This window comes from Tyto alba, unplaced genomic scaffold, assembly GCF_018691265.1.
Source record: "Tyto alba isolate M040663 unplaced genomic scaffold, T.alba_DEE_v4.0 Super-Scaffold_13, whole genome shotgun sequence".
NCBI lineage: Eukaryota > Metazoa > Chordata > Aves > Strigiformes > Tytonidae > Tyto > Tyto alba.
In genome coordinates this window covers 46,207,570-46,218,417 of record NW_024881275.1, presented here as the reverse complement: position 1 = coordinate 46,218,417, position 10,848 = coordinate 46,207,570, and the positions used below count along the sequence as shown (strand labels likewise).

The window sequence follows — 10,848 nt, the reverse complement described above, 5'->3', positions numbered from 1 at the left end:
ATTCCAGTGTTTACAGGGATGCTCTGAAGAGCAGTGAACTGGAACGTATAAATACTACAAGGAACTGCATTGGCTAACTAATGCATTTTTTCTTTTACCTCACTTGCATGTGAGTAATTTGTTCTGCAGAAAGAGCATTTTTTTTTTTTTGTTTTGCTTGTAGTCAAGACATCATTATTCAAACCAAATGTAGTAATATTTCAGAACCTAAACTTGAGGGCAAACTTGGCCTGAGGTTTTGTATAAATAGAGTTGGGTTAGAATCATTCTGATCGTTTTGGTAAGTTCTGGAGAAAAAAACTGCATTTCAGAATGAGGTATTAATTTGAATTGTGTGATTCTCAAGTAGAAAGAACATTTCCAGATCTAACTGTAACTAGCTGTTCTTTGCAGAATTCCTAATGACCACAGGTTTTTCTCTCTAGAAAATTAAAGTGAAACACTTATAATGATTATGATAATCCCAGAATCACAACATGGATGAGGTTGGAAGGGACCTCTGGAGACTGTCTAGTCCAACCCTTCTGTTTAAAATAAGGTTGGCTAGAGCTGGTTACTACGGTCTGTGTCCAGTCAGACTCTGAGCACCTGCACAGATGCAGACACTACAACCACTCAACAAGTCAGCCTGTTTGAATGTCCAATTGCCCCTTAGAACACAAAAAATGATTCTTTTTTTTTTTCTTCCACTTAAAAGGAATTTCCTGTATTTTGGTTTATGTCCATTGCTTCTCATCCTGTCATTGTGCACCAAAAAGAGTCTGGCTCAGGCTTTGCTCCTCCCCATGAGGTATTCATAAACACTGATAACATTCCCATGATCCTTCTTTTGCAGGCTGCATAGTCCCAGCTCTCTGTCTCTCCTTGTATGAGAAATGCTCCAGATGCTGCATCCTCTTGGTCGCCCCTTGTTGGACTCGCTTTAGAATATCCGTATCTTTACAGTACTGGGGAGGAGAGAGCTGGACACAGCATGCTGGATATGCTCTCACCAATCACCACCTTTGACCCGCCAGTGGCACTTTTCGTAAGTCCAGGAGGCTGCTGGCCTTCTTTGCCAGATTATTTTCAATTAAATAAAATCTCCTGGATGCAAACAAGTAAAATTGAGGTAAAACATTGCAGTAAAACTTCCTTTCCAAAGACATTGAAGTTTTTTGCCTGTGGTACTGGTCCTGCCAGCCAGGAACAACTGCTTCCTAAACTGAACTGGTCAGGTTGGACAAAACATGGTCATGCATGGGAGGGTATTTGAGAAGTGCATTGTCTCTCGGTTCACAATTGTGATTTCACAGTGATGGCTGTTTCATTTGTTCAGACCAGATGGCCTTATTAATGGATTATGTTCAAGATTAATCCATACAAGACATTCAAAGATGGTAACAGCCACTTGCAGCACTGTCATCTTTACCTTCTGTAACAAATAGTGATAGCTGAAAAATTCTGTGAAAGACTGATGAATGTTACAGTTTCAGTTTGCAGCCTTGAGAATAATGATAAGCATACAGGCTTCTTAATTTACTTAAGAGTAACAGTTATAGCTGGAGTTCTTTGCAGACACAGAATTTGCATTTAATCACAATAAACATTGTAAATGGTTTACAACTTTTTTCCATTTTATTTGAAAACAACTGAGTTAGTGCAAGTAATTCTCTTAAAACTTACCAGTATGCTTCTTATGATGCCTCAAACTTCCCTATTTGTTTGGAGGATAGCAAAAGCTGTTTTGCCATCTGATAAACCAAGAGCAGCTCTTACGATTGGATTTTTCAGTAAAATGCAGTCAGCCACTAGGAATTTTGAACTTGCTCAGTTTGATTTTTCAGTGTGAGGGTACTTGACTAGTGTGCAAAGCTTAAATTCACTGTAGGAACTTGGTTTGCAGCCTTCAGCTTGGTAACCTGTGGGGTTACTCAGGACAGTGTCAGGTAACTGTGACCTGTTTGTTTGCTACTATTGAATGGGGCACAAAGATAAATGTTTTTGTGGTGAGAAGAAAACACACAGATCTCTTTTAATGCTTATAATTTGAGATTTTATTGCAGGTAACTACGTGGTGCCATTGTTCCTTTTCTTCTCTATATGTGATGGTGTAGCATAACAACTTGTAGTCCGAGTTGCCTGTTGCATTAGTAGTGGAAGACCAGAACATCTGTTCTACCTGCGTATCATCAAATGAATTGAAGAGCAGCGGTGATTTTTACTCAGAGCTGTAGTGCTTTCCGTTTAAACATACAGCATAGGGATGCCATTCAATTAATTGCTCAAAATCACTACAAAATGAAACATTTTGTTGCTTTGAATAAATCAAGCTCCATCAGTAACTCAGTAAAGCACTTCTGCAAAGCAAAAGCTCAAAAAAATGAGTTAGTGCTAATTCCTAAAGGCACTAGCTAAAGAGCAGAATCTGATGTTGCAGACACACCTTCTGTAGAATTTATTTTTTTAGAAAGGTGTAAAACATGCTTCTTTTTTCTTATCCTGTCTTAGGAATTTGGAACTTTTATCATATGGGACTTAGTTCCTTTTTGGAAAGTAATTTGTATTTAGCAGCCACATTCATGTGAGTGACAAAACCAAGTCAGCACTGAATTTGTAACCTGGGTCATCAGAAGGCATTTCAGGCTGCTGGCACACAGTTAGATGCTGAATAAAGTTAGCTGTATTTCAAAATAAGCAATGCAGTGATTCAAGACCATCACAGTTAGCAACTTCTTTCTTTGTAGGAATAAGTTGAAAAGACAATTCTGGCTAATATATGATGTACCTCGAATTATTTGCTTTTAAAACTGGTATGCTAGCATCTGGAGAAATGCCAGGAAGGGTTCTAGTTCTGCAAGTGCCAGTTTCCAAGTCTGTATGTTCTCTTCACAGATCAGCATAAAGACTTCTAGTTATACTAATGTCTCTAGGAAATTTTCTACTCTGCTCATTCTAAACTTGTAAATAGAACAATGACAAGTAAATCACTGATTTGAGAGTGTCGTGGTCAAAAGAAGGAACCAGGAGATAAGGGAGTGAGTTACTCTAACTCTGTATAAACAATGCATGTCTAGCTAACACTAAAAAGACTAATAAGAGGGGAACATCCTGCTCCAGAAGGTGCCGGGGGGGGGGAGAATGCAACCATCAACTCCCTTTAAGACCAAGAAGATGTGCCCCCCCTCACTGTTTCAGTTTGTGCAAGAAAATTAAGACACTAACTTTAAACCAAGATGAACCATGTTGCTAACTAGTAAGGGACAAAGTGATAAGAAACTAATCAATGGTCATTAAAGTAAATGTGTATTTATGTAGTCTGAAGAGTACAAATACACTGATGTCCTTTTGTTCTGTGTGCTTTGTGGAATTACCATGTAGCACTCCGCTCTCCCCAAACATGGAATAAATAAACACCTCCACTCTGTGTGTATACTTGCGTACTGGACATCAGGTAAACGACCCAGCTTGTGGGACAACAACACTACTGCTGATTTGTGTTTGGGATATTTATAACATTTAATTAAAATCATGCCACTGTTGGGTATTTAAGGATTTTAAAACTCTCATCAGGACATGCATTGGACAGAAGTGGCCGAGTACGCAATTGCTGAGCCACTAGTAACTTCACTGGTTTGTTACTGACTTGGTATTGAGCTTTGCGGTGAATTACTATGACATTAACAACTGATACTGGTGTCTGGAAATAAAACAATATCCACGCAGCAGTGACCTCTCATTTATAATGCTCAAAGTGTCTCTCAGAGTTCTTGCTACTGAAAGTAAGTAACGAAAAGGTTCCACCCATGAAAACACTTTCAGGTCTTAATGACAGAGGAGATACAATGAGTAAAAATATTTCATGACACTACAAATGAATGTCACACTTAAAGTCTTCCAACAAGCAACCTAAAGAGAAATAGCACAGACAATTAACTTCCAGGGAGTTTAATAATCCTATCATTACTCTTCGACTCAGTATATTTAACTTCACACAAGGATTTGAGAATGATGACACTGATGAACAGCCAGCTAAAATTCAGACTCCTTAATTTTATGAGAGAATAGGAAACACAGTCCAGATTTCTTGGTTGCCCGCCACGTAACACCGTCATTTTCACGAGGCTCCAGAACCAAACACAGAAGCAGACCTCACAGTCTTTGCTAATGTGCCTCATGCCCCGCGAGTAAAACACGCAAAAGGCCGTCAACGCAGGTTCCGTGGGATCAGCGCCCGCAGGACGCAGCGTGCCCGCCGCACCACGCACCCGGGCCGAAGCCCGCTACGCGCCGCCGCGGCGGGGGCAGCCGCCCGACGGGCCGCCGCGGGGCTCCGCGCCTGCCAGCCCGCTCTCCCCGTGCCGGCACGGGAGGATGACAACGCTGAAGGCTCCCAGTGTCACTCTCGCAGGCTGCCGCGCATCTCTCCGACGGAGAGGAAAAACCCGCCCGCCCCCTCCCGCCGCGGCAGCGGCTCCTCCATTTTCTCTCACGGGGGAATGAGCGCGGTCCGTTTCCTGGGCGACGTTCGGCCACACACTGAAATCGCGCTTCACTGCCAAAACGATTTACGAAACGCTCATCGCCCCCCGCCGCGCTTCCGCCCCAGCGGGGGGGGCGCTGACCGACTTCCGCCCCGTGGGCGTCACTTCCGGGTGCCGCGCCGCAGCCGCCGCCGCCAGGATGATCCCGCCGGTGCAGGTTTCGCCGCTCATCAAGGTGAGGGCGGCGGGCGGCTCGGTTTACCGCCACGCTCTGGGCCGGGGGAGCGGCCGGTGGCCGCGACTGGCCGGGGCGGGCGGGCGGGAGGCGCCGGGCCGGGCCTGGCCTGGCCTGGCGGTGCGTGTGAGCTGAGCGAAGGGCGCGTCCTTGTTTCTGCCTCCCGCAGTTCACCCGGTACTCGGCCCTGCTGGTGGGGATGATCTACGGCAAGAAGCGATATGGTGAGTGCGGCGCCCCCGGCGGCCTCTCCCTCTCCCCTGCGCGGCCCACAAGGGCACCTTGAGGCGACCGGTGCGGGCGGCGCAGTCGTGGGCCCAGCCGCCATTTCCCCCCTCCCCGCCGGAGCCGGGTCTGCTTGGGCCTTGGCTCTGTGGCCGTCAGAGGCGGGCTCGCACTGGTTCGAAGGCACAGCTTCGTATGAAATATGCCTTTGTGCCAGCGAAACTGATTTTGCTTCCTTTTTGAGTGAACTAGCCGGTACAGAGCGTTGTGCCGCGTTCTAGAAATTGTGTCTTAAAGCAAGTGTTTAATGGCAGATTACCTAAAGCCTATTGCAGAAGAAGAGAGAAGAATAGAAGCTGAAGAGAAAAAGAAACGTGAGGAGCTTGAGCGGATTGCAAAAGAGCTTGCAGAAGGTAGCCACTCAATTTAATTTATGCATCCCATGGCAGAGTGCACATACTGGCTTGCAGGTGTTTTAATGCAGTCCTTTCAGGAGAAATTTAGGCTTGCAGCCAGTGGGCTGCAGACCCCCATGGATCCATGGACTAATGGTTAGGGTTATGTGAAAGGTAAATAGTTTTGCTTTTTGACAAGCTCTTCAAAATACACACATCGGTAGAGGAAGAGTTAAAAACACTTTTGCAGTTGAACAGGACACATTAAATGGCTATCTGAATTTCTCCTGAGAAAACAAACTGCTAAAAGTTGCTGGTTGTTCTATGAGGAGTAACTAGAACTGTGTATTAACTGTACTCAGATGTCCTTTATTCAGCTGGATGCAGCAAGCATGTGATCCCCTTTCTCCATGCAATACAGAAATCTCACAAATGTGACTGATGATCTAAACCAGAAGTCATAGGCAACTGCTTGTAATTGCAACTCAGACTTTAAAGTGGTGCCACTAGAGTAGTGTTAGAAGTTGACTTCATTTGTTGTACCTCTGATGTGAAGATAATATGCTGAAGGTGATTGATTTGGATTAGTACTTCTTTTTTCTCATTCCCTTCCACCCTATAGTATTCCTCCTGCAGAATGCTTTCCGTTGTCCTTTGGATTATTTCTTGTGTCCCCTGTGCATTTCTAACAGGTTTTCTCACCCTGCCTTACAGAGGAGAGTGTACCCTAGCTTGAATTCACCCAGGTTTTATTGGGTGGACTTAGAATTTTAACAAAATTGATAACTCAAGCTGTTGTTGGTGCAGCAACACACTTAGTAACTATTTCCCTGGGAATTAGTGATATTTGCATTGTCCTAAACAAGACTAATGTTGACCAAAACCCTGTAAAATTAAATTAGCTACACATATATGAAATAACATATGTAAATTGATCAATTATATCAGTTACTAGAAAGAAAGCTATTTTGCACAGCTGATTCTCCATCTTAAATATATAGTCTCTATTGGTCATGGACTAAATAAATGTGTCTTTTATATGTTTTATAATTTAGCTGAAACTTTTTATATTTTTTGAGATACAGGCTGTACTATGGTGTTGCTAGTCTACTTAATAATGAGATTCTGTGATTATTTCTTTAGAATGCCTAATCTATTTAAAAGTGGCACATAGATGACTGGACTGCTTTCCCAACAGTGGTTTTAGTGTGGTTTTGGTGTGGTTTTCGGGTTAGAAAGGCAGTTGTTAAAACTTCATTCAGTGCAATGCAGTTGCAGATTGTTCTTTAAAGATGGATAACTAGATGTATCTGTAATGATAGCTTTTTCTGGGCTTGTTTGAATTGTCAGTTCAGAGAACTGTCATTTACTAATGAGGAAGTCAGGAAAGTGCCTTTACCCCAAAGCAATGAAATACACTTCAGTTAAACAGGTAGAAGCAGGAATTGTAAAAGCTGGCTAGAAAGAAATGGGATACTTAAATGCAGCCTTTGATCCTGCTAATGCTTTGCATATTTCAGTACTGCATGAGAGTGACTAGTATTCCTAATTGTGTGTGGTTTTTTTCTTCCCTTCTAGCAAGTGAAGAGTCCATATTGAAATGAACAAAAGATTGGATCATGAATTCAGACATGGAAATACATGGCTAGGCTCTGAACTGTTCAGCGGTTGGTGTATGCTATTCTATCAATAAAGTACTTGGAACACTTCAGTTGGTATTTTCTGAGTGAATTGCAGAGAACAGCAGCAGAAGTACTTACAGAATGCAACAGGAAGCATTTGTCACAAGCTGGCCATTGCTGCAGCTGAAACACCCTGTTGTACACCTCCAGCAACAGCCAGTGACTATATACACCTATTACACATAGGTAATGTTTGTGATCAGAAAATAGATACAATTTAATGCGAATGGGTAGGTGGGGGAGGCTGGTGTGGCACTGCCTGCCTGCACCTGTTAATAGGCTTGACTTGGGAGTTGCTGTCATCTTTCATCAGCAGTTATCACAGTGGATTATTGCACAGTTCTCACATTTGACAGTGCAGTCAAATTTGGTTGTGATTTGTTAAACCATGCTGAGATATGAGGAGTTGGTACTGACTAAACACATAACTCTTCAGATTTAACAGATGGACAAATGTTCCCCAAACTAAGAACAAGTTACAGTAAAATTATAGTCTCTCTCATAAGAAGGGACTGGCTATGCAGGTGACTTTTAAAATATTAATGGTCTTTAATGTGAAATTAAGTCTGCTTTTAGCATGTGTCCTGGGTTTGAGTGAGTGGTGGGTTTTTTTGGTAGCAGGAGAGGTGCCTACAAGGGGTGTCCCCCTGTGAGAAGCTTCTCGAAGCTCCCCCAGCTCCAAGTCAGCTCCAGCTCTGGAAAACTGAGCCAATCAGCTGCGCCTCTGTGATAACGTATCTAAGAAGGGATGTGGTGAGGAGGAGTGGGATTTGTGAGGAGTTGCTGCAGCTGCACGAACACCAAGGTCAGTGGAGGAACGGAGGAAGAATCCTGTGGGGACACTGCAGGGTGCTCTCCCCCCCCCCCCCCGCCACCCATGAAGATCTACGGTGGAGCAGAAACTGATATATGGCCTGTGTGGTGTTTTGCCTGGCTGATCAAGGTGCTGTGCACGAAGAAGGCCGGGGTCTTGTGGGAAAAAGTAGACCCTGCTGTTGTAGTTTAGCGCTGGGAGGATTGCAGCATGCGGGGGTGTCTCATGCCAGAGCAGCTTACAAAGGGCTGCAGCCGTGGGAGGGACTCCAGTTGGAGAAAGTTGGTGTCCCATGCTGGAGCAGTGTAAGGAAATGCTGCAGCCCATGGTAGGGACTTGTGTCGGAGAGGGTTTGTGAAGGACTGTCCCCTGTGAGAGGGGGACTGAGATGGAGCAGGGGGAACAAGTTCCAGAAGCTCCCCCCACTGAAGATGGAAGAAGCGGCAGCACTGACTGCACCCCCCATTCCCTGCCCCTGTGCCGCTGTGGGGAGGAGGTAGAGATATCGGGAGCAGAGCTGAGCCTGGGAAGAAGGGAAGGGTGGGGGGAAGGTGTTCTCAAGATGTGGCAATGCTGCTCACTGTCCTACTCAAGTGTTGTTGTTATTGTCTGTAATAAATGTATGTTCTCTTTTTCTTCCCCTAACAAGTCTGCCTTTTGCCCATGACCATAATGGATGATTTTCCCCTCCCGGTCCTATCTCAAATCCCAATCCTGGCTTATTTGTCCCTTCTCATCGCTGGGAGAGAAGGGATGAGTGAGTGGCTGTGTGGTGCTCAGTTGCCCTCTGAGCTCAAACCACAACAGCATGTGAGCTGCTAAGGCACCTCCACAGCTGTACAGACCTCGAATCATAGAATCATAGAAAGGTTTGGGTTGGAAGGGAGCGTAAAGATCATCTAGTTCCATCCTCCCTGCCATGGACAGGGGCACCTTCCACTAGACCAGGTTGCTCAAAGCCCCGTCCAACCTGGCCTTGAACACTTCCAGGGCGGGGACAGTCACAAATTTTCTGGGCAGCCTGTTCCAATGTCTCACCAGCCTTACTGTTACCCCTCATCCTATCACTACGTTTTTCCTGTAGGCCCCCTTTAAAGTAAAGGAAGACCGCTATAAAGATTCCCTGGAGCCTTCTCTTTTCCAGGCTGGACAACCCCAACTGTCTCAGCCTGTCCTCATACAAGAGGTGTTCCAGCTCCCTCATCATCTTTGTGGCCTCCTCTGGGACCTGCTTGAGTAGGTCCATGACCTTATGTTGGGGGCCCCAGAGCTGGACACAGTACTCTGGGTGGGGTCTTACAAGAGTGGAGGGGGAGAATCGCATCTATCAACTTGCTAGCCACACTTCTCTTGATGCAGCCCAGATGTTCCAGAAGAATGTAGAAAGCCTATCCCTGTAGACTGGGGTGTTGAGTGACTTGTTTTGTGTTAGTTTTCTCACTAAATGATACTAGTAACTCAAAGATTCAGGGGGTCTGGTTTCTTATTTGGACAATGGCTAGCTTCCTTCTACTAACATTGCAGATTATACAGATGAAGCAGTAATTTCAGGTCTAAATATAAGTGGTAGCAGTCTCTCAGAAAATATTGTCACGTTTTATTAAATTAATTGCTTTTAATAAATATACAATCTATTCTAAATTATGCTTTGGAAGAAATATATCCTTAACAATGTTCTCAACTAGTAAAAGCAAGCAGTCTTATGAAGTATAAGGAAATGAAATATAACAACCATGGATTTGGAATGGAAGTGTAACATATATAACTGCAGGGAAAAAGGGTTAAGGTGGGATATTTTCAAGGATAAAAAGGGAAAATCAGTTACACGTTGCTGTGATTGGGTTTTTACTTATTTCTTGGCTTGAGTGTATACCTCATGGTACTGAAATGATTAGGTGATCCTAATAAAAATAAAGATCTAGACTGACAATTAATTTAAAATTCTATTTATGTAAAATGGAAATAATGCATCATATCCTGACCTCTCAGGATAACAGGATATGTTACATAAAAACCAATATTCTTCCAAAAGATGGTTATTTTCAGGAGCTGTAAATTAGATATGAATTGATGGAAAGCTAATTTTTTTCTTCTTTTATTTCTCTTTTTTTTTTTTAAAAAAAAAAAAAAAAAAGCACCTGTCTTGTTCTAGTCTGAAGGCTGTCAAATGGTGGTTATGTGAAATAAGTGCTACTGAAAAGCCACAGAAACTCAACACTTGGGATTCAGCTGTGACTTGGCGCTTGAGCAAAATGTGTTTATAACAGGATGCTTATTTACTTAAGGCTGTAATACCTTCAATGCTGTTCCATTGAGGACTGGCTGTAGAGGTAGATACAGCTTTTATCTTTGGGTTTCTGGAGCTGAACCCAGTTGCTACAACCATTGTTGCCTGCTGCTGATTTGTTCATCTTCATCTGCTCCTGCTGTCCCATCTTGTTAAAGTGTCAAGTGTGCTAGAGAGGAGAGTTTCATCTCTCCCCTCGTTTAACTTCTACCGTACTGTTTGTTTATGCTATCACTGATTTAGTTCCCCCCGAGGGCAGCGTGGCTCCTCCCAGCAGAGCTGAGCCTGTCCTTGGTGAGTAAATGCAGTGCGTTTTACAGAGGAGTGTCCAGCCGGTGCAGTGTGGTAAGAGGTCACTCTAGGACACTTAATGCAGTGGCCATACACAGGGGTTTCTGCAGCACTAGCTGCTGAAGTTCTGCTGTCTTGCCTAACTCTAGGATGACACATGACTCAACCTGAACACTAGACTTCTAGAGAAAAATGGGATAGATTTGTTAAATAAGCCTTTGATAAATATCTGCTGTGACTGAGAAATAAGTAAGGTCAATGCTTGGGCACATGACTGCACACCAAGCCAAATATTTGTCTTCAAACTTGATGAAAATTTTGTTTAACAATAGATTTTGAGATAATTGGAGAAAGAGCTGTGATACTTGAGCCTGAGGCTACTGCAACCCCCAGCAGCAAGTAACAGCAACCACAAATTGTTGAAAGTTGCAGAGGAGAAAGCAGAAAAGAGAGAGC

The 10,848-nt window shown here is 43.8% G+C and overlaps 1 protein-coding gene across 1 annotated transcript; it reads left to right on the top strand.

Moving 5' to 3' along the window:
• The first annotated feature begins 4,578 nt into the window (after positions 1-4,578).
• ATP5ME (ATP synthase membrane subunit e) lies at positions 4,579-7,029 on the top strand. Its single transcript, XM_032990385.2, has 4 exons — positions 4,579-4,698; positions 4,868-4,922; positions 5,238-5,336; positions 6,897-7,029. Exons 1-4 carry the CDS (start codon positions 4,663-4,665, stop codon positions 6,920-6,922), a joined length of 216 nt encoding a protein of 71 aa, XP_032846276.1. The 5' UTR covers positions 4,579-4,662; the 3' UTR covers positions 6,923-7,029.
• The last annotated feature ends 3,819 nt before the right edge of the window (positions 7,030-10,848 follow it).

What these genes read in the sequence shown, in the direction of transcription:
- ATP5ME (XM_032990385.2), top strand. Translation starts at nt 4,663, where the DNA reads ATGATCCCGCCGGTGCAGGTTTCGCCGCTCATCAAG. An exon ending in AGGTTTCGCCGCTCATCAAG is followed by an intron (nt 4,699 to 4,867) that starts GTGAGGGCGGCG and finishes TGCCTCCCGCAG; the next exon opens with TTCACCCGGTACTCGGCCCT. An exon ending in TGCAAAAGAGCTTGCAGAAG is followed by an intron (nt 5,337 to 6,896) that starts GTAGCCACTCAA and finishes CTTCCCTTCTAG; the next exon opens with CAAGTGAAGAGTCCATATTG.